This window comes from Mytilus edulis, chromosome 4, assembly GCF_963676685.1.
Source record: "Mytilus edulis chromosome 4, xbMytEdul2.2, whole genome shotgun sequence".
In the NCBI taxonomy this organism is placed as follows: Eukaryota; Metazoa; Mollusca; class Bivalvia; order Mytilida; family Mytilidae; genus Mytilus; species Mytilus edulis.
In genome coordinates, this window is record NC_092347.1 from 30,457,846 (window position 1) to 30,482,257 (window position 24,412).

The 24,412-nt window shown below is 32.0% G+C and overlaps 1 protein-coding gene across 1 annotated transcript; it reads left to right on the forward strand.

The window, feature by feature from the left end:
* Window positions 1–2,706: 2,706 nt before the first annotated feature.
* Window positions 2,707–18,682, forward strand: LOC139519407 (SKI family transcriptional corepressor 1 homolog-B-like). Its single transcript, XM_071311460.1, has 8 exons — window positions 2,707–2,957; window positions 9,459–10,844; window positions 11,690–11,714; window positions 12,017–12,133; window positions 13,691–13,750; window positions 14,250–14,324; window positions 15,251–15,316; window positions 18,448–18,682. Exons 1-8 carry the CDS (start codon window positions 2,952–2,954, stop codon window positions 18,513–18,515), a joined length of 1,803 nt encoding a protein of 600 aa, XP_071167561.1. The 5' UTR covers window positions 2,707–2,951; the 3' UTR covers window positions 18,516–18,682.
* The last annotated feature ends 5,730 nt before the right edge of the window (window positions 18,683–24,412 follow it).

Here is a 24,412-nt window from a genome sequence, read left to right on the forward strand (position 1 = left end):
TATTTATAAAAGTAAACCATTATATATGAATAACATATTCAGCATTGGTATTTTATCGTTCCTGTTACACGAATGGTCCATTCGATGATACTCAAATTAAGTCAATAAAAGGATAAGAAGTACGTAGGAGAAGCAATTTACGCCATTCAATAACGTTGTCTAGTCTAATCCTGATATATGTACAGTATAACTTCTTGGGTTATTTTCGTTTCGAAACGCATTTTCATAGTAAATCCTGTCGTTTCATAAAATAAAACGAAATGAAATGAAATAAACTAGGATGAGATACAATGTGTCCTAACTTTGTTATTCAAATTTCAGAACTAATTTTAAATGCATTTTTTAATTAGTGACAAGCTTTCTCCTTCTACTTGTTGTAGTAGTAGTCACCAAAGAAAACTCACCGATATAGGTGAAACACCTTTGTCTGTGCATGTAATACAATCATTTGACAATCGTATAGTTTGACAGATAGTGAGATTAGAATAAAACAAAATTACATTTTCCTTATTTTGTCAATAAATTTAATTACTTTTATAATAATTGTTAGTATTAAATTGTTTTCCTCTTCCGAATTAAATGCATATTTTGCTTACGTTTATGTCAACCTGTGGTAATTATTGTAAATTGACGCAGCCAATAATTAATTGTGTCAGTTAGAAAAAAGATGTTAATTAATTAATGACTCATATATCAAATGATTTAAAGATGCGACCGCTATCATGTATGTAAGAACACATGTATATTTTTCTCTGCATTTACTGTCGTTGACTAGGAATGAGCTTCTATAAATATATATATATAAATTGTATTGGACATATTTAAATTTTTTTAATTACATGCATGATTGTGGTTTTGGATATTAATTACTGTTTATTAATGTCAATGGTTCAAAAAAGTAAAATTTGAATGACAAATAGAGGTTTGAATTAGAATACATACAGCGGAACATGACCTCTCTGTTGTAAACGGTAATCAGTCTTCTTCTTCTTTGTATTATTTATCTCACCATCTTATTACCATGCATTCATATTCACCAGTCTAAAAATAAGAAAACACAATTGAAAGAATTCTTCTGTATAATTATAGACTTAATTATCCCGTATTTTACATAAAAGTGTTTTGAAGTAATAGTTTTCTAACAAATATAAGACCACAAAACAATATCTTTAAAAAATTGAGTGAATGTCTCCTAAAACAAAACTTAGATAAAAGTATGGTTTGTGAAACAAGTGCCATATTGTTTTTGAAAAGAATTTGCATCGTATTAAAAATGGTGAATAATCTGTACTTGTACCCTTTAATAATACTTTATTTAGGAACATATGGAATGTCTTTTTCTTTCATAAAGATGCACTATCCGTTTCTTGATTAATATCAACATCATCTTCTTAATCCTCTTTTCTTTGACAATGATTGTCAGTAACTACATTATAGACATCTAAACAATAGATTATTTTATCCTTCGCTGAGATGAAAGACGGGACATACAAACCCATATTGACTCTGTGGTTTATCATGGTGAAAACAACAATGTCCTTAGAACTGTAAAAGGTATAATTTTCAATTAATAGGATTAGGGAAATTATATTTATTACAGATTTGTCATTTATAATTTTATGTGACAGAAGTTTTGCAAATGTCTTTACGAATCTTTATGTGTTTCGTTGTTTTCAAAAGGACGAGAGGTTCACAATTACAATTTATCATAGTGTCAACTCTATGTTTCCATTCATAATAATCTTGTTCATATATATGTATATAGATATAAGAAGATGAGGTATGAGTGCCAATGAGACAACTCTCCATCTAGGTCACAATTTATAAAAGTAAACCATTATAGGTCAAAATTGAAATAATGAGCTTGTATATATCTCTCTCTTCAGTTGATGCTAACTGACTTTTACTTTTATAATGATAAATTTCAGGTTCATTTATTGCTAGTGCAGAATTTCTAAGTAATTGATACTAATGCCACAATAACTGTATTGCAATAAATATATATATGTTTTGCAACATTCAGTAAAGAAACAGAAGTTAATATATAACCTTGATACGATATATACAATATGATATTAAAGGGACGTTACTGTGACTCATTTCTCAACGGCACGTAGCTGTAAATAATTGAATATTTAATGGTATAAAAATAATCCAATTTTTCACCAATTTCAATCAAAATGGAAATTTACTCTTTTTCAGTTTTATATAAAACTTGATCTTATTGTTCCTAAATTTTGTGATAGAAATTTTGTCTTTCATCTCCTACCTCATATATTCGATGCGTTCTTTTTCAATGAATTTTAGTTATACTTTAAACACTTATTTTACGGTAATAAATTGTTTAAAAGACTTAATGGCTACAGTGGAAAAGTTTTATTTACTCTTATGAACGAAAGTAATTTATTTTCTGAAAAATATTGGAATATAACTGATCAAACGAAAGTGTAAATAAATGTCTTTGTCCATTATCAAAACTGAAAACAAGTCAAATTCACGGAATGTAAAGTATTTAAATTTTTTATCCATAAAGTAGCAAAATTACAGTATAAATTTAAACACATTCACATCAACGTTTACCGAAGTCATCCTGAGCGACAGTTTGATTGGTAATTGTCAGGAATAATCAACCAATGAACCATCACATTTGGAATATGATTAAACATCATCCCGCCCTCATCTGTTCCAGTCTATAGTGTTTGGACTATAATCAAGGCCTTTCCATTCCTAACAGAATATGATAATCATAACATTTACATCTGATCGCTTCCCATATGTTCGTGTATAATTGAACTGTCATTAATTATGCTACAGCAGCCATATAAATAACGGAAGACACGCTACACCTGTAAATTACAGGTGATTCTGTCACAAATAACAATATCAGTGTTAAACAGAGGATTTTATGCATTTTAAATCAAAATAACAGAAGAAACAAGAAAGACAAGAAGATGCTGGTATGAAATTTATATTTATATTATTTATATTTGTATTTTTTCATTTTATAAATACAAGTTAAGTTTGACCTCCATTTTTTAATAAAGAAATTATAACAGATTCGTCATCTAAAGGGTTAAAAAGTCAACCTAATATTTCTAGACATGCAGTACATTGAATATTTATTAATTAAGCAGAATTTTAATTACTCTTTCTATGTCCTACCTATCGGACAAAATACCTACAGTTACAACCTACAGGTACACCATGCAGGTACGTATATTATATTTGTTTAAAGTAATAGCAATACAAACTATAACGTTAGCACACTTTTAATATTGACAAATTAATTTATGTTTGATGCGTTTGAGCTTTTGATTTTGCCATTTGATTAAGGACTTTCCGTTATGAATTTCCCTCGGAGTTCAGTATTTTTGGGATTTTACTTGATATTTTTATGAAAATGTTAAGAAATTCACTGCTAGTAGATCATACAATTTTAAGAATCGAATACTTCTTTTAAAAATCATGTTCTGGTATAAAAAAAGTGGACTGGCTCATATTTTGCACGAAGTGCTTACTTAAAAATTGAGGAAAAGGAGATATGGTATGACTGTCAATGAGACAAATATCCACTTCAGACCTTTAATAGTTAGCTATAGGAAACCATGGCATGACAAAATTTGTTTCGATTCACGGGAAACCCTACGTTTTATGCGCAAAACACTATATTTATCTAAAAACTTATAATAACTTGTTTTTGCTTCAACTACGAAATTACGACTTAAATCACATTTTGTATGTTTTCTAATGGGTTGTTTCAAAATTGTCATGGATAGCACATGTAGTAATGGGTGCCGTAGTAATGAATGTTGGATTTTATTGAAAAACTTAACTGTGGAATGCCAATGTGATTGTTGTCTACCCTTCAAAATTAAGGAATCTTATACAATATCTTTTTTGAAGTATTATATTGTGAAATGATATTTCCAGCTGTTTTAAACGTAAAATCGGTACTACAATAACTGCTTGTGGAGTTTTTAAAGTCCATTTGTTTTAATAAATAGATATAACGCTGCATGAGTAATTTTTTAGAACTCTTGTCTTATCTTTAACTTTCTCAAATTTTGCTCTTGGTGAAGGTAAATTCAAAAAAGCATCAAACACAACAGAAAAAGTATACATGTACAGTTCATTTAACTTAATTTTGTTTAGGAGTTAATAAATGTCATTTCAGACGTATAATTTTTCATTATTATTATTTTGTTGATTATTTCCTAATCATGTCAATGATAAAACCAAATCAAATAGTTATGTTCAATTAATGTCTTTATAATATTGCATTGAATACCAATATTTGATTTTTTTCCACCTAATTCTAAGAAAAAAATCGTAAATATTATTATGCATGATATTTATTATTTAAGAATTTCTGTGAACTGTAATATATATATTTTTTTAATTTGAATACATATACTGCTTCATTTAATTCAATACACATACAATAAAATTGTCTTGTTACAAAACTGTCTTTCTATATTGACTTTAAAATATGGTTCGGATTTCAGGAAACACTATTCATAATTAAAAAGTAAAGTCACAAAAATACTGACCTCAGAGGAAAATCAATTCGGAAAGTCCATAATCACATGGCAAAATCAAATAACAAAACGCATCAAAAAAGAATGGACAAGAACCAAGGAATTAATTTGATTCTTAAAAATTTAAAAACATACTTTTATAGAAATTGACATTAATTTCTTTGTCTAAAAATATCAAAAAATATTTCCAACAGTCTTTGGTTTTACCAGGAAGACTATTTAAAAGAAGAACATCATTGACGTAATCCATATTTTTTTTTCTAAGGACACCGTTATTTTAGTCACAAAATTTATCCTAAAGATTCGTCAAGGAATATAGCCTTCCCTTCTGTTTCCAATCGATTATATTCATTTTTAATGCCATCTTATACTTTTTAGTTTTGCCTTCATATCGCTTATTGTCATCTTTTTTCTCAAGTATTCCCAAATAAAACCGTTACGATACATTAAGGAAATAATTTTTGAACAGATATGTAGCGAATAAATTGCTACATTAAATTCAATTATGTTTTCTTTGATTATTGACCAAACCATTCAAGCTTCATAATATGAATAATATTAAAAAGATACGTTTTTCTTTCTTTTCTGTTTTATTTGATTCATTCTCCTAGCTAATTCGTTGTCAATTTTTTTTCTTTCAAAAACTCCCGAATTTTTAAAGTTTATGAAAGCTTTAGACTGTTAGAGTTTGCTGAATAGTATTGAAGAGGGAAAGGATATGTTATGATATTCTAAGTTTTATAAAAAGCAAACCAATCTTATCTATTATTTACAGATGAAAGTCAGACAAATAAAACTTTTCAAGGTGTGCTTTGACGTTAAATTAGAATTTGCATCAACTTTGCGCATTTTGTAAATCATTCATACGATTTTTTTTATCTTTTCTTAGTACTTGCTGTCAATATTATAGAAAACAAAATGAGTGTTTATTTCATAATTGTTGACCGTAATTCTTAAATGATTAGGTTTTTAATATTAATGTGAAGATTGCATGAATAGCTTTACCTTAATTATAAGTCACTATTAGTTTTTCAATATCGATATGCATTTTGTTTTGAATTATGTAATAACTTCTAAGATCTCAGTCCTTAGGGTCATGTTAAAATCTATACTATAGAACATGAATTTCGTCTAGAAATGCGTCCAATGTTCCGGCGGAATAATTTAAATACTGAATAGGCAAACCACAACAAAATTTTCTTCAACTTTATATAAAATAGTTACGCATTAATAAAAATTAAATTGAGAATGGAAACGTGAAGTCTTTTCGACCAAATAGCAGAAAACAGCCCAAGGCCAAAAAAACATTGATATAATATACATATATGAGCAGCGTAGAATTGAAATCGACCATATGCAAGCTCGCGTACATATGTACGTGTACAAGACATTGATTGATTTAAGAACATTCAAATACGTAATAAAAGACAAATTATTGTCAGTTTTGTATAGGGTTCTCATAACAACTCAATTTTCAAACAGTTACAAACCTTTTCATAGATTTTGTTTTCAACCCGAAAAAAAGGTTAACACACGTATTGATATTATTATCGTTCATGACCGGTAGTCTATCGAAATATATAATTCCTATGTCGCATCATATCGAGCTGTAATTCCATTAGCTTTTAATGTGTTTGTATGGAGTTTTCAAATGTTAATATTTCACGTTTATTATTTAGAATTCTTTGAGTTCTTATTTTGAATTTCTAAAATAACGGTACAAAAGGATGTACTTCTTTACTTCCTCTATCGAACAGAAGCATGGTTTATATGCAGCATCCTCCTTACAGGACATTCTATCTTTCTACCTAAAGTTTTTATTCACGGTTTATGTAGATGTTCGATATCCTCCTTATCCATCCTTTTATCCTGTTACATGGTGTATGTAGCGGGTCGGCATTCACCTCGAAGGCCACTCAATCCTAATACCTAAAGTATCGCATCGTCCGTATAGGCCCTTTTCCCAATTACTCAAAGTAACATGGTCTATGTAGCATCCACCACGAAGGCCATTTATTCTCTTGTATTACATAAAGCATGGCTAATTAGCATAGATATTTCTAGACCAGTTCTTTTTTTATCTTATCTGTATAGGTCCAAATGCATTTGTCACTTAATGTGGATGCGATGCATATTTTCATAATAATTTTTACAGCGGTTGCCACTCAATTAAAAGAGTATCTATAAGCCTCAAGTCTATTACATACTCGTTTTGTTTTAACTCCGTTTTTTTCTCTTGCATAATAATTTTGAAATGTTTATTTGTTTGCGTACAAAACGCCGAGTAGTTTAAAATCTTCAGACGGTAGAATTAGATGTACGAAACAAATAAACTTACAGAAAGAATCATGTCTTCATTATTTTTAATAAAACAATCATTTATTTCGGTTAGTCGTTTGAAGCAGATTATGCCAAAGTAGGGTGAATTTGTATACACGCTGACGGGGTTATTTGTAAATGCTATTTATAGTACTATCTCAAAAAGGTAAGGATGTTCCGAGAATTAACATGCGACTTACAACAAAAATACCATAAAGATATAAATCATTTTGAAACATGAATGAAATATTTTTAAATTACTTTATAATGATCTTAATGGAAAAGAAAGAATATTACTAGGTGATATGGAAAAAAGGTAAAGGAATAAAAAAAAAATCAGTCTTTTATAATACAAATAAAAAATTATTTCTCTGTAGCATGAATAGTTTACGGTATTAGTGCACTCATGTTTCTCCAAACAATGCAACGGATCGCAATGTTAAATAATGTATATCATTATGGAAAGTAGTGTTACACGTCTATGATCTTTCTTGAATAATTATTTCTAAAAGTTATAAATGAATTGTTCAATTTTAATAAGTTTTAAATTCTATTGAAATTCAATCCTTGACGCGGCTTTGGGTTAAGGTTAAGCATATGTAGATTCACTAAACATGTACACATAGTACTGAACGACATATGTGAACTGTCTACTAAGATTGTTCCTGTACAGTAAAATTAAACCTTTAATTAAAGCATTGACGACTTGAAGTTTTATTTCCTAACGAACGTTTCAATCCATCTTCTGAATAATGGCGTCGAGATGAAGTAAAATGTAAGCATGCAATACGTTAATGATACTTTGCATAATTATCAACCTTCAGAAGATGTTGATCGGAATTATAAAACCTCAGAAGATGTTAATCGGAACTGACGTGAAAGGAACAAATGATTAGTTGTATAAATGTGATTAATATGATGGAAATAAGGAAAATAAGCTACGTTTATAAAGCTTTACATATCTTTTATGTTTTTACTCTATTGTTTAACTAACGTGTTTCACGCTACCGGGCCTTTATAAATATTCTAGAAAGGCTAGCAGTTTCTTTCCAGAGGGATTTCATACGATTGTCTTTTTGTGAATTAATTCAGTTTGAAATCTTCATAGCGGACTGTCTATTATATTTAAGGCGAATTCGTCAGAATATTGAAAGACATCAGAGATCTTCTCTCAGAAAAGATACATTTCCTATATTATGACTATTTAATCTGCTATTCTATTGGTATAATCTTGCTGATAAATAGCCCTCACGCAAACTAATCAATTGGTATTCATACCCAAGATGTTTTGCATCTACTTTGTAAAATTTTGATTTAACAATTCTTTTGATAAAGCCGTAAATCACCTTGTAAATTGAATAGATGTCATAAGTGAATTCAAACAGTACCGGATTTATCATAATGCTCATCAGACCTCAACAATACCGATGATTAGAGTTCGTATTTCATCCGACAACAACTAGTGTTTCCGTTGAGGATTGGGATAACCATTGATTTAAAAAGATTTAGTTAGACTATCCAGTGATCTCCGTTCGGAATTAATTAAGTAATCGGTACTGATGCTTTACACAGAGGTAAACAACTGTAATTTCCGGACGGAAGACTTTATCCTTTACAGGAAATAATCAGTTTCCAAACAATGCCATCAAATTTACATTTAACGATATCATCATTTAACGCCACCCGAGGTGAAATGTAAAAGCTATTTGTCAATTAATTATTGATAATATGGGGTTTTCATGATAAATGGCTAGCGTTTTGTTTTAATGCTGTAGTTTATATAATGAATACAGAATAAGGACACTTTGGATGATTCATTCCACATTCATTATAGAAAGTAGTGTCGGAATATTGCAAAACTTCCTGTCAGCCAAAAAGGCCAGAGGAAAGTTTATTTTGTACCACTAAAGTTAAATGGGGTACTAGTGGATGTTAGCAATTGTAGACAATAGTACATCATTTAACAAATTCAGATATTTTGCATCCTCCGTAACATAAAATCAAAAATATATAAATGATTAAACCTCTCCTGATTTATTAATGTTTGTATTTTTCAGAATACAAAGTCTCGATAATTTTCTTTTTGTGTAAATCATTCTGATTTGGTTCTGACTATGATAGACAAAATACTAAATTATGAAAAAAGTGAGGCCATGTCCATTTTTTTTAAAAATGTCTTGAGTCTTTGAAATAAATCCATTTCATCATCACAAGAGGTAGACAAACAAGCAACGTTATGGCAAACATTTAAGTAATATATAAGTTGCAGCTTAGAAAGTTAAGGAATAAAAGAAAGATTTGAAGACAAATTAAAACACACAGCTTATACAAATAAAAAAACACCGACAACACCAGCTATAAACAGATAAAAAAAAAACACCAACACATTCATGTTTAAGTCCATGCATATTCAAAAAAAGGCAACAGTGAATGAAAATTTTGTCGGAATAAAATTCAGACATTTTACATTCTTCATAACATTAACTTTAACAAATGTTTCAGAAAGATGCGCTATTTATGATTAAATAAATGACTCTAAATAGTACAGTATTACATTACATTATACATCTGATTGATTTTTTTATTTGATTTTATTTCCAGAACGAGAGCAGTCGAGATCTTACTCAAATTCCACCGACTCCTCAAAAGAGAACAAAACCAGTGATGTATGTCCGTAATAATCACGTGACAACAGTTATGTTACATGGTGTATCCATTGTATGTCTTACAATCGAGAACAAAGAAAGATTGTGTCTTGCACAGATATCCAATACGCTGCTTAAAAGTTACAGCTATAACGAAATCCATAACCGTCGGGTAGCTTTAGGAATTACGTGTGTCCAGTGCACGCCAGTTCAGCTCGAAATTCTACGACGAGCGGGAGCGATGCCTATATCATCCAGAAGATGTGGAATGATAACGAAACGTGAAGCTGAAAGACTTGTTAAATCATTTTTAGAAGATAATTCCCCTCCAAAACTACCTGAAAATTTCAGTTTTGATGTTTATCACGAATGTGGATGGGGAGGGCGAGGAAAGTTTGAACCATCTAGATATAACAGTTCAAGAGCAAAATGTATCAAATGTATCTATTGCAACATGTACTTTTCTCCAAATAAATTTATTTTTCATTTTCATAAAACTCCCGAATCCAAATACAATCACCCAGACGCCGCTAATTTCAATTCATGGCGCCGCCATCTTAAACTAGTCGACTTTGACGCAGACGATGTTGTGCATGCCTGGGAGGATGTCAAAGCTATGTTTAATGGCGGAAGCAGAAAAAGATTATTGTCGTCTGCTATAAGAGGACCGTCACAAAGTCAGACAAATCACAGTCAAAGCAGCGTTAAAAAACCACGTGTTAATGTAAGCAGTGGAGAAAACATTGATTCATGTCAAAATTCGTATCCGCCCTTCCCTTTCTTATCCGTCCCCGGAAAATCGTATCCAATAAGTCCGTTTAACCACTCGCCTCCATTTGGCATTGGATTGCATTTGAATAAGGACAATTTTGATGCTAAAACGTCATCTGGATTCCAGACAGGATGGGGACTACCAAGTTTTATGCCTTCCTATGGTATGATGTGGAATCATGGTCTCATTAATCCAAATCGTCTCCCAGTTACTAACAATAATTGCTATTCCTCAAAAGTAACGAACAATGACAAAACAAGACAAGCATGCGAGAAAGAACACGGCAGTCCTTCATCACTTGAAAGTAGTCCATCTTATTGTGACAAAAACGAAAGATTTTCCGCTTTCAGACCAGTCGGTCGCAATGTTACTTGTCGTAGTACTCCAGATTCTACCAAGTCTGATGATAAAATATCTTGCGATGAAGAAAATGATGAAATCAACATTACAGATGAAATAGTTGAAACTGAAGGAGACGAAAAAGAAGAACCCTTACCAACCACAAGGGAGACCAAGAAGGGACCGTTATCTCCTTTTATTTCCTTTGATGGCCAGTCATCTACTGAACATGTAAGTTTGTTTTTAATTACATTAATTTAAATCTATAGGTCTTCAATCGTTATAGAAAGCATACGATGTAATGAGATTTAATATTGTATTTAGTCATTTTCCGAAGACTGATATTAAATTGTGTCATGCATGTCACTGTTTATTATCAGTTGATAGCTCTCTTGGTATGTGTTTTATACAAATTATTTGTTTTACATTTATATTTTCAAAATATGAATTGTATTCGTTTATCTATCTATGTGTCTTCTTTTATTAGATAACAAATGGCTATTGAGGAAGTTCATCACATTTTCATTACATTTATTGTATAATGTTTAATTAAGTGTTCTGACAGATTTCAATTTTAACTAATGAATAACATGAATTATTTATCCTTATACTATTTTATAATTTTAAGTATCACAAGTTTTGAAAAATGGTCCCAAAAGTTCGTATTATTTTTCCTATTTTCATGAATATTTCAAACGAAATGTAAATTTAGCACAAACAGCAAATAAAATATTTAACTGGTACTTAATAATTTTGACGCTTTGCAAACAATCGTGTCGTGATATTGATGGCTGGTTTCAGTCTAATTACATTAGCAAATTTGGCGATGAAATTAATGCTTCACAGTGAAATATTGCAGCATTCATATTTCCCTGCAGCTAACGAATAAACCAACTTAAGAATGTTTCTACTGGCATATAAAGTAAATTAATATAGAATAAACATGAAATTAGTGTCACCTAACATCATGACGTAGAACGCAGAAGTAAAATATGCTAGGTTTTATATTCAAACCAGTTTTTGTCATACCAAACCATTTATGGAAATTTAATTGAATGTACTATATTTATTTCCAGGATAAAGAAAAGAAAGATTTGAATGGTGAGTAAATAACATTTTTCTTCATTGACTAATAAAATTAAGAATGGAAAAAGGGAATATGTCAAAGAAACCAACAAACCCGACCAAAGAACAGAAAACAGCCGAAGGTCACTAGTAGATCTTCAATACAGCGAGAAAATCCAGCACCCGGAGGCGTGCTTCAGCTGGCCCCTATATACTTATATATATTAAAATTTTAAGTTCGTTTTAAATGTTTTTAATAGATCCCCTGTAAGTGAGTATGCATACGTTAACTTTTAGATTTTTGTGTATGTCTAATTGAGCTATCGCATTGTTTTTAGGTATATCGACAACTACAGAAAAAAGAACAGACAAGATGTCTCCAAACACAGAAGAAAATAAAACAGAGACGGACTTGCCGAGTGAAAAGAAACAAGATATACCAGAACAAGCACTTGGTGAGTAGATTATCATTTTTCAGATGATTACAATTTTTCATTACAGACTCTTTTGATAGTCCGGGTGATTTCACGCTTGTTTTATTTTCGTGGATATCTAGAGCTAGACGTATTGTAAAGACGTCAATCTATGTTTCTAAGCCCGAAAGTTGTTCGCATGTGTCTTTTTTGTAATTGTAATTTCGACTGTATTCGAGTAAGGTTATGATGAGAGAAAAATAGCAGCAAAATATTCATGTGCTTTCCCTCAAACCATCTCCCTTGCCATGACTTACTTCTGTTAATTGTACCAATCTGACACAGATATATACTAGTACTAGCCTAAGGTAAGGAAACTGCAACGTTTTTATCGTCTCCCCTTCATAACCACTGTAATTATATTGGATTATCTAAATACAAATAGTTAAACATTTATTGTAATAAAAGAAAGGAAGTATATATTTTTTTGAATCTTGATAAAATATTCAGATTTTTGCAATGTTTCATAGTATGGAATGAACCTGTTTAGTGCACATGGCTCTTATTTTATGTGTGAATAATTACATTAGATGTAGGTTTCATTATAATACGTTATTCTGATTGGCTAACTGCACATCACATGTTATTCCGTAAACAATTGCATTAGACAATAAAATTTATCATGCATGATGACACGAGGTCCCGCAATAAAGTGCACAGGCGAATTAAATAAAACTTGATAAAAATCGTGTTTTCATGATCCTAGCTAAAAAATGTAATTATAAGTATTGAATGCTTCTTTTTGTAACTTTATAGGGTTGTAAAAGCGTTGACCGTGTGTACATTTTTAGAATGAATTCCGCGCTTCATACAAAATGTACTTCGGTCAACGCTTTTACACCCCAATACATTTACAAAAAGAAGCATTCAATTCTTAAATATATAATTTGTAAATGTTTTGTAAGAGGTGAGACTTATATAAAAAAAGTGCCTTGTTTTGTTTATATAACTTTTCAATTTTTATAACAAGTTATTTAATTTATGGTTGTTTGTGGTATTTAATGTATGCCATGATTCATTTACAAAAGCTATCTTAAATCAATAAAGATTTAATTTTATGAGCTGCAAGTAATGAAAGATGCATGATCACATTAATTACTTAATATTTATACACAGAGAAGATTGACTTATTATTGATTTAAATGTTTCAAAATTTTAGATAATAACAATAAATGTTATTTTGAATTTTTCAATTTGATCTATGTATGACACCGTAATATTGACTGTAATGAAAGACTTGTATCTAAATCGTTTGGTTTAATTGCATAATTAGAAAAAAATAATTCATGGTACAAGACGGAAAAATGAAACTGTAGACATCGATGGCAACACGACGGCAGTAAATTTTTATTTTGAAATACGTATGGACTCAAACGCGGAAGTGTCTATATGTATATTGTACTTTATTAAATCAATTACCTTATTAAATCATTTGATTTCGAGTGACTTGCATGGCCATACATCATTTTCCATGTTAATTAACATATTTAATGGGATAGTTAGTCGTTAATGCTTACATGTAGGTTTTCCTTGTTGCAGATCTCTGTTGTAAATCATCACTCCACCAAAGCGCCGAGGATGTCGTTCAGCTGTCAAAAGGTTTGTAATAAGCAAATCATAACAATTTTCTGCGTGTTATAAAAACTTATAATTCTTGACATTGAATGTTTGTGACATTTAACCAATGAAACTTTTAACACAATCTTCTTTTGATATTTGAATGTAAATATTGTTTTAAGAGGGTGGAGTTTATTAAATTGCAATAAGTCTTTAAATCAATTATCATATACTGACCAACAAAACTGTGTTTGATTACATTGCAATAGTATTTGATGGTACTTTATCCTAATAATGAAACTAGTTGCTTAACGAATGAAACGCAAACAGCAAGTATCCACTTTAATATATACTAGCAGAGACTTTTACAGACATATTCTACTCTTTTCAATTTAAAGCACAACTAGACGTACTTACTTGAAAAACGCTTTCCTGGAACAAAATTTAAAAAGAAGGCTTACTGCTAAATTTTGAAAGCTTTATAAATACATGGAGGGCTTTGAGTTAAAGTATATTAAAGTTGTTTATTTTATGATTTTAGAAGATTTACAAGATCAATTGAAGAAGGAGATGGATCTAAGACGTCAAATAGAAAAAGAAATTATGGATATAAAAGGTATAAAATAATTCGCTCTATAAATACCATACCGCATGCGCATGCGTTTTCTTTGAGACAGACAGCTTTATTAATCAATAATTACATTAGATGTATGTTTCATTACAATACGTTATTCTGATTGGCTAACTAGCATTCTCGTGATATTCCTTAATCAATTGAATTACACAATCAGATGACACGAGGCCCCACAATAAAGTGCACAGGTAAATGAAATAAAGACTTGATAATAGGCGTGTTTTCATGATACTATAGGTAAAAATGTAATTATAAGTATTGAATGCTCTTTTTTGTAACTTTATAGGGTTGTAAAAGCGTTGACCGTGCGCACATTTTTAGTATGAAGCGCTTCCGCGCTTCATACAAAATGTACTTCGGTCAACGCTTTTACACCCCGATAAATTTACAAAAAAGAGCATTCAATACTTAATTAAAAGTGACTAGATAAAGCTAAAGCTATAAGACATACGCTATAGGCTATACGCTATAGGCTATACGCTATAGGCTATACGCTATAGGCTATACGCTTTAGGCTATTAAATTAACAATACAAATGTGAAGCAACGATACAGGTGCCAAACCTAAAAAATGGAAGAAAAACCTCAAAATCCATCCACAAAATAGAAGCATAACCCAATTAAAACATAGCTATGCGTAGAGAGAACACAAATCTTATCTTTTTAAAAAGCGAACTACGATGTGTTCTGAAATAACTACCGTCCTGTGACTAGTGCTATTTCGTTAACATTCTTGATAAAACGACGTAGTGTTGAATTGAATGAGAGTATGTATAAATTAATTTAGGTTCTCCAGCTATGCATTTTCTAATTTAAATAACAAGCATCTAAAATAATATTTAGAAATTAAATCAACCATTTAATTCTATTAAAGTTATAGAGAAGTAAGACTATTTGTTTTTATTTTAGATGCTTTGTCACATGAGCTGCTTCAAGAAAGACATGTTAGACTAACTCTTCATCAAAAACTCAAAGGTAGGAACTAACGTAATAAGACATCAAGTCTTGTGCTCTGAATCAGCATCTTTAAAATAAGGAGATGTGATATGCTTTCAAATGGGACAACTATCCAAAAGTGTCGAAATTAAGCGGGTTTAAGCAATTATAAGTCATCGTTCTGCATTCGGTAATAAACAAGACCTAGATGAGTATTTCATATAATCAACCATAAAAAATTCCAACATGACAACATGTGAATCAATTCAAACCCGAAAAAAAAATCATCATACATTAATATTTCTTATATAATGTACTTGGACAGTATCGCTGCTGATGAACTTTCAATCTTTTATGGTACTATCAGATCAACTGTCGATTCCTTATGGTACTATACGATAAACTATCGATCCTTTATAATACTAAACGATCAACTATCAATTCCTTATGATAATATACGATAAACTATCGATCCCTAATAGTACTAAACGATCAACTATCAATTCCTTATGGTACTATACGATAAACTATCGATCCCTTATGGTACTATACGATGAACTATCGATCCCTTATGGTACTATACAATCAACTATCAATCCCTAATGGTACTATACGATAAACTATCGATCCCTTATGGTACTATACGATCAACTATCAATCCCTTATGGTACTATACGATAAACTATCGATCCCTTATGGTACTATACTATCAACTATCAATCCCTTATGGTACTTTACGATAAACTATCGATCCGTTATAGTACTAAACGATCAACTATCAACCCTTTATGGTACTATACGATAAACTATCGATCCCTTATGGTACTATACGATAAACTATCAATCCCTTATGTTACTATATGTTCAACTATTCATCCTTTATAATACTATACGATCACATATCAATCCCTTATGGTACTTAACGATCACATATCAATCCCTTATGGTACTTAACGATCAACTATCAATCCCTTATGGTACTTTACGATAAACTATCGATCCCTTATCGTACTAAACGATCAACTATCAATCCGTTATGTTACTATACGACAAACTGTCGATTCCTTATGGTACTATACGATTAACTATCAATCCCTTATGGTACTATACGATAAACTATCGATCCCTTATGGTACTAAACGATCAACTGTCGATTCCTTATGGTACTATACGATCAACTATCGATCCCTTATGGTACTAAACGATCAACTATCAATCCTTTATGGTACTTTACGATAAACTGTCGATTCCTTATGGTACTATAAGATCAACTATCAATCCCTTATGGTACTATACGATCAACTATCCATCCTTTATGGTACTATATAATAACTATCGATCCCTTATAGTACTATACGATAAACTATCGATCCCTTATGGTACTATTCCATCAACTATCAATCTTTTATGGTACTATACGATAAACTATCGATCCCTAATGGTACTAAACGATCAACTGTCGATTTCTTATGGAACTAAACGATCAACTATCGATCCCTTATGGTACTAAACGATCAAATATCAATCCTTTATGGTACTATACGATCAACTATCAATCCCTTATGGTACTATACGTTCAACTGTCGATTCCTTATGGCACTACACGGACAACTATTAATCCCTTATGGTACTATACGATCAACTAGCAATCCCTTCTGGTACTATACGATACACTATCGATCCCTTATGGTACTATACGATGAACTATCGATTCCTTATGGTACTATACGTTCAACTGTCGATTCCTTATGGTACTACACGATCAACTATCAATCCCTTATGGTACTATACGATCAACTAGCAATCCCATATGGTACTATACGATGAACTATCGATCCCTTATGGTACTATACGTTCAACTGTCGATTCCTTATGGTACTACACGATCAACTATCTATCCATTATGGTTCTATACGATCAACTAGCAATCCCATATGGTACTATACGATAAACTAGCAATCCCTTATGGTACTACACGATCAGCTAGCAATCCCTTATGGTACTATACGATAAACTATCGATCCCTTCTGGTACTAAACGATCAATTGTCGATTCCTTATGGTACTATACGATCATCTATCGATCCCTTATGGTACTAAACGATCAACTATCAATCCTTTATGGTACTATACGATAAACTGTCGATTCCTTATGGTACTATACGATAAACTAGCAATCCCTTATGGTACTACACGATCAACTAGCAATCCCTTATGGTACTATTCGACAAACTAGCAATCCCTTATGTTACTATTCGACAAACTAGCAATCCCTTATTGTGCTATTCGACAAACTAGCAATCCCGTATGGTACTATTCGACAAACTAGCAATCCCTTATGGTACTATTCGACAAACTAGCAATCCCTTATGGTACTATACGATAAACTAACAATACCTTGTGGTACTATACGATAAACTAACAATCCCTTATGGTACTATACGATAAACTAACAATCCCTTATGGTACTATACGATCATTCGCCAATCAGTACTGGAATGCTATACGGATTCAGTAAGCAAGCAACAATATACTACAATATGGTAGATACTCCATCATACAACCCACGGTAGACTAGCTTCTTTGCATAGGCTTCTATCTCTTTAACCTATATTTGGAGCACTGATATCGGTATAAATGTCATTACTATCCGTTGATACCGCCGCAGAAAGACGACTGTTCTTTATGCATCATTGTCATAACTTCATCGAAAGCGCCACTGAAATATAACTGTTCAATGTTTTATTGCAATTTCTAAATCGGTTCCGCCTCCGAAAGACAACATTTCTTTATATATCATTGTTTAAACCATGTTGTTACCGCCATAGATAGACAACTGTCCACTATTTATCATTGTCATTATTACGTCAGTCGATACCGCAGCCGAAATATAACTGTTCACTACATCTATTATTAATACGTTGGAACCGCCGCAGAAAGTCCACTGTGTATCATGGTAAATACTACGCATCGCTCCGAAACACAAAGATATATATTAGTCTTTGTTGCGTCGGTACCGCCACAGAGACGAGAGTTCACCTTGTTTCATTTTTAGTCCTGTGGGAATACCACCGAAAAAAGACAACAGTTCACTTTGTATCATTGTAAGAACTATGTCGGTTCCAACGCAAAAAGCCATTCATATAAAGACTTGTATGTTTTATTTTACAGAGGCTCATGAGGCATTAAGCAAGTTTTCTAACAGCATAACGTCAACAAAGGCGGATTTGAACTATTGACCTCAAATTCTGCATGGTCAAGATTTTGCGACAACAGGAGAAGATATTAGTGCTACAGACAATATTTTTATGTGTTTAAATTAATGTTAGAAATAATGGACTGTGATAAATGTAGTACTTAATCCAGTTTGAAAACCCCAAGCTATTTTTTTCATTTAATTTGTTTATTATTCATTATTTGTCTTTTTATGTAAATAAAATTAATAAAGAATTAATAAATCGTTATAGATATGATGGTTCTAATTTATAGTGTATTTAATTTGTTTTAATGAATCATATATTTAGTTGTCTTTTTTTATGAACTTAATATGATGGATGGAAGTTTGTTTCTTGTTGACTTTAATATATACAAATAACAAGAGTGCACACGCTGAATTGTCTCCCCTGCTTTACTTCTCATGGTTGAATTTTATATCATACACCAAATATAGTTGGACTATTGCTACTAAAATCTGAAAACAGACCTAATTACTTAAATATAACATTGAACCATATAGATAAGGTCAAGGTCAGATTGACCCTACCAGATAACACCAACAGCATGCAATCATCCCATACACCGAATATAGTTTATTCATTGCTTATAGTATATGAAAAACGGAAATAATCATGACAAATTAATGTAGACTAATATACCTTGAACATGAGGTGAAGGTGAGATGAACACTGTCAGACAGACATGTTCACCTTCCAGTCCTTACATAACCCAATTATAGTTGATATATTGATTATAAAGTGAAGTAGCTGAACCTGGTACTATTTGATGAACATTAACCATGAAAACTTAACATTGACCAATGAACCATGAAAATGAGGTCAAGGTCACATGCTTGACATACATATACACCTTACAAGCATTCCATTTACCAAACACAGCTGATATATTGCTTATAGTTTCTGAGAAACAAGACTCATCAGCGAAAACTTATCATTGGCCAATGAACCATCAACATGAGGTCAAGGTCAGATGAAACCTATCAGTCTGACATGTCCACGAAACGAAATCTTGTTAACGAATACATGAAATGAAGTCGAGGACATGTGAATCCTATTAGACGGACATGTAAACCTTGTATGAATCCAATATATCAATTATAGTTACTATTTTACTCATTACACGTGAGTTTGTCACATGAGAACAATTTTTAAAGAAAAACATCATCCAGGCATGAAAATGTTCTCCAAAAAAAATGGACAAATAGCACATGAAACCTTTGTAATAATGGACATCTGTATACAAGGTATGAAACATCTAGGGTCATATGCCCTGAAATGTAAAGCTTTATACAAATAGCTTAAAGAAAACAGAGACGCCATTAGTACTTCGATATTATCGTTATGTTGAGGTTTCCCATTTTTTGTATGATGTGTACACACCAAGCGATACACTAGGGAAAACCTTTCCGTAGGTATCCTTTTCTTTGGCAGTAAATATATATGTAAAGAAAAAAAAAATGTAAAATTTAAGACATCTCTCCAAATGTACATAGCCCATTATATTTTCTCTGATATGTTAAGGGGTTCAGGAGCAGTTTCGGATATTCAAACGTGCTGGAAGGACAAACATAGAAAAGGACTTCCCATTACTTAAAACACAATATTCAGAAAGCCATGTGCCTATAATAAGGAACTCTATAGCAACCCCTATAAAACACGAGGATTCTAGTAATGAATTCGATGATATTCATTTTGTCTAAAGTTTCACCCTATCTACTATAGTTTCCGCAAAATTCGCGAAAAAAAAAGATGAGGATAACTCGTGTATAATTTGCAAACTTCCTGTAAGAAATAAGTCTAGAAATGATTTCCGCCATGTTGACTTGATTGTAGATCTTGTTCTGTTGGTCATGTTGCTGTTCAAGGTTTTTCTCTTTCTGGTATAGTAAAAACGCAAAACATGGATAAAGAACAACACATCCTTATTCAAGAGTATTACTTCTATAAGAATTAGAAGGACCATTCAGTTATGTTGACTTATTTGTAGATCTATTCATGCTGATAATATTTTGCAATTAAGAACTCTATCTATAATAGTTTTTGCGATAATATTCACATAAATGGTAAAAAAAAAACCTTTTTCTAAGGTCAATAATTCTGATAAGAAGTCGGCTGACCATTTCGTGCATTTGTAGATCTCTTGTGTTGAAAAACATCAGTTCATGGCAATAACTCTTATACAAGGTGGAGTCTAATAATTTTGGTCGTTAGACTTAAGAGATCTTTTTGTTTTGTTTGACTATTTAAACGTTTCTCTCTGAAACTTTGAAAATTAGGTAGACCTTAATTTGACATTCTAAATATCTTTGCATTGTCAGCTTTTCTCTGTCTGTATTATGCCCGCGTCACACTGTCCCGATTTTTACGCCGATGGCAACACGATAATGGAAATTTTCAAAATCGGGACTGATCGTATCCAGATCGGGCTATTTGTAGTGCCATCTTTAACCATCGTAGAACCATCGGCCACTTTTTCTAGCCTTCGGGGACAACTTCGGGAAGGGTTCTAAATTTTTTAACATGTTAAAAAATCCCCGAAGGTGCGTCCGATGTTGAGGGTTCGTATTGAGTTCGTATCACCATCCTCACCATCGTAATGTCACCGGGAATGTATCTTTGCACATCGTATTGCATTCGTGTTTCCATCGTTTCCATCGGACAGTTTTGACATTACGATGTCTACACGAATGAATCACGAAGATACCCGAAGGTCTTACGATGGGAACACGACTTCGTGAAGACCTCGTAATCCCGTCGTGTTGCCATCGAATAAAAGTACGTAGGCGACAAGATGGAACTACAACGGCAATAAATCCAGCTAAATGTAAGTTAATTTTCGCGCTAAAATACATTTAAGTGCCATGCGCGATATACACTGGTCAGTCTAATACGACAGTTAAGAAAGACCTTCACAAAACACGGAGCTCATATCATATGATTCTATGAGAACAAGAAAGGCGACAGAGTTGTTTCTATTAATTCAAATGGAACAAGAAGAGCAGCTATTACAGGCTCAGGATTTACTTTTACAAGTAAAATATTATTTTTTGTCAATTTTTCATATCAAGTAACATAATGAAAATCATAAACGCGCCTCGTACACCAACACTGCAGGTACACGTATATAGGGAAAACAACTTTTTCTTCATTATTCTGATTTTTTATGTATCGTCTGAGTTGTTGTCACACGAATGTTTACTCCATAACCATTTTGTTTTCTATATGTCATATTTTGCCGCGTTTGTTGCTTTCCCCACATCCTTCCTTTTGTCTATATTATTATGATATTCTCCTGGAAAGAGCTCTTTTTGAATAAAAGGGATCAACGAACCCATTACCTTACCTTTAAGATAGATCAGTGAACATGGGCATAATTATGGGTGATTATTCAGACTAGTGCACACATTTTACAGTTCAAACAAGGCAATGCCGAGCGTGGCATCCCCTCGTATGTAACATATTGGGGACAAATATGGACACTATATTTGTATATGACACATGCAGAAAATGGTAAATTGAATATGCATATTTGATACATAAACTATTTTTTTAGAAATCAACCAAAACATTCAGTAGCTGGAAATACCTTTAATATTGTCTTTAGAACCAGCAGGTAAAAAAATGAGCAACCAATTTCCTGTGTATTATGCTATTTCAAGGAGAAAAAACAAGTCCATCTGCATGACCTTGACCTTTGGCCTGGAACGTAAAAAATGTCAGATCATTTATACAAGGAGGAACAATATACCAAATGTGGTTAAAATCTTTTGAAGCATGTTGGTTTTAGAGTGTCCACAAGGGTGATATTGCCTTGTATTACAACTGCCACTGTGACCTTGACCTTTGAACTTTAAAGTCAATAGCGCTTAAGATATTCTTAACGAGTAACACCATACCAAGTTTTGAGCATTTTGGTTCTAGAGTGTCCATAACAATTTTATCTACACGCAACTTAAATGTAGTAGGCGAGGGGATAATAAACTAAGTTTTATAAGAATTAGACAAAAAGATCGATTTCCCGCCATGCATGGCAGACTTGTACAGAAACGATATGTTGTCGAAATTCTGTTCGTATCTTTTAGACATCGTATGGCCATCGCGCCATCATCGTAATCCATCGTGTAGCCTTCGTAATCCATCGTGACCCTTCGTGTAGGCTTCGGCTGAGATATGAAGCCTAAATACCCGTCTTCGGTTAACCTTCGTATGTCCATCTTTTGCTATCATATATAATTTCGGCACCATCGTATAGACTTCGTTATTCCTCGTACTTGCTTCGGTCACTTTTTGGTATTTTAACGAGATCGGGACCAACTTCGTACGAACTTTCAATTTTCGCATTCGGGTGTCCATCGTATATAAAAATCGGGACAGTGTGACGCGGGCATAATAACGGTTTTTATATATAAGATTACCCTAATAATCCAGTCGTTATATTACGCTCACAATCGATCACTACATTACATTAACCTCGAAAGGTGGGGGAATCGGAGACGGTAAGGGCTTGAATTATTCGAGTTAGATATATAAAACAATACTTGTATTTTACCCTTATTTTACATTTAGCCATAGTGTCATTTTGTCTCTTGCGGAGAGTTGTCCCTTTGGCAATCATACCACATCTTCTTTTTTTATCAACCGACCTTTTTGGACAACTTCACGGTTTCTGAGCTCAATCGAAAAGAAATATATGTAGCATTCACAACGACCTTCTGATTCCAACAAAACATGTAAAAATAGACATCATATTTCTTATGTCAAACCCAGGCACTTTCTGAAAAAAGTAGATACTTGGTATCGGCTAAGGGGTCCTAATATGTAACTAAATAATTATAGACAAATACGATTTGTTTCATACATTTGACATATTATGATTTAAATATAAAATCAAATTTACTGGTATAATTATTGTTTCGTCAAGGATATCTGAAAGAAAAAACAGAAACATTTAATTGTAAATCATTATAATGGCGGAATACGGATTCAAAAGTGAAATTGAATATAATTTAATTTATGTTCAAGTAAATCTAAAATGATGTATGATACCCATAAGTCATAATCAATGATCGATTTATTTGCAGTTTATCTTAATACGCGATATACTAACTTTTGTACTTTGATTTATAATCATAATAGTGTTGTGTAATTGATTGATTGATTATCTTTATTTCCTCCATATATGAAGATTTTACAATTTATATTATGATAACAGAATCAAGAACATAACCCTCACATATTTACATATTCTAAACAACATCAAAGTATATAAACAGCAATAAAAAAAAGTCTATATAGGTAATTACATAATTACATATGAAATAGACTCTATTTAATAGAGTCGAAAACAAAACGTCTATAATTCACCAATTTCATACAAGAACAACATTAGTTAAGATCAAATATGTGACTATAAAGATCATAATTGAAGACCTGATATAGTTTATACATATAATCTGCTATGTGGCACATCAAGAGGCTCCATACATCAGCATTTATAGTTTGCATGGTATGATTCATACTTCCAAGTAACGACTCGACAATTTCGTCATCATCTTGATTAATGCCCGCGTCACACTGTCCCGATTTTTATATACGATGGACACACGAATGCGAAAATTGTAAGTTCGTACGAAGTTGGTCCCGATCTCGTTAAAATACCAAAAAGTGACCGAAGCAAGTACGATGAATAACGAAGTCTATACGATGGTGCCGAAATTATATACGATAACAAAAGATGGACAAACGAAGGTTAACCGAAGACGGGTATTTAAGTTTCATATCTCAGCCGAAGCCTACACGATGGATCACGAAGGTTACACGATGGATTACAAAGGCTACACGATGGATTACGATGATGGCGCGATGGCCATAAAAGATACGAACAGAATTTCGACAACAAG

Bases quoted from the DNA above. Each gene is read 5' to 3' on its own strand.
- LOC139519407 (XM_071311460.1), top strand. The intron at 12,134-13,690 runs GTGAGTAGATTA...TCCTTGTTGCAG, and splicing joins TATACCAGAACAAGCACTTG to ATCTCTGTTGTAAATCATCA. The intron at 14,325-15,250 runs GTATAAAATAAT...TTTTTATTTTAG, and splicing joins AGAAATTATGGATATAAAAG to ATGCTTTGTCACATGAGCTG.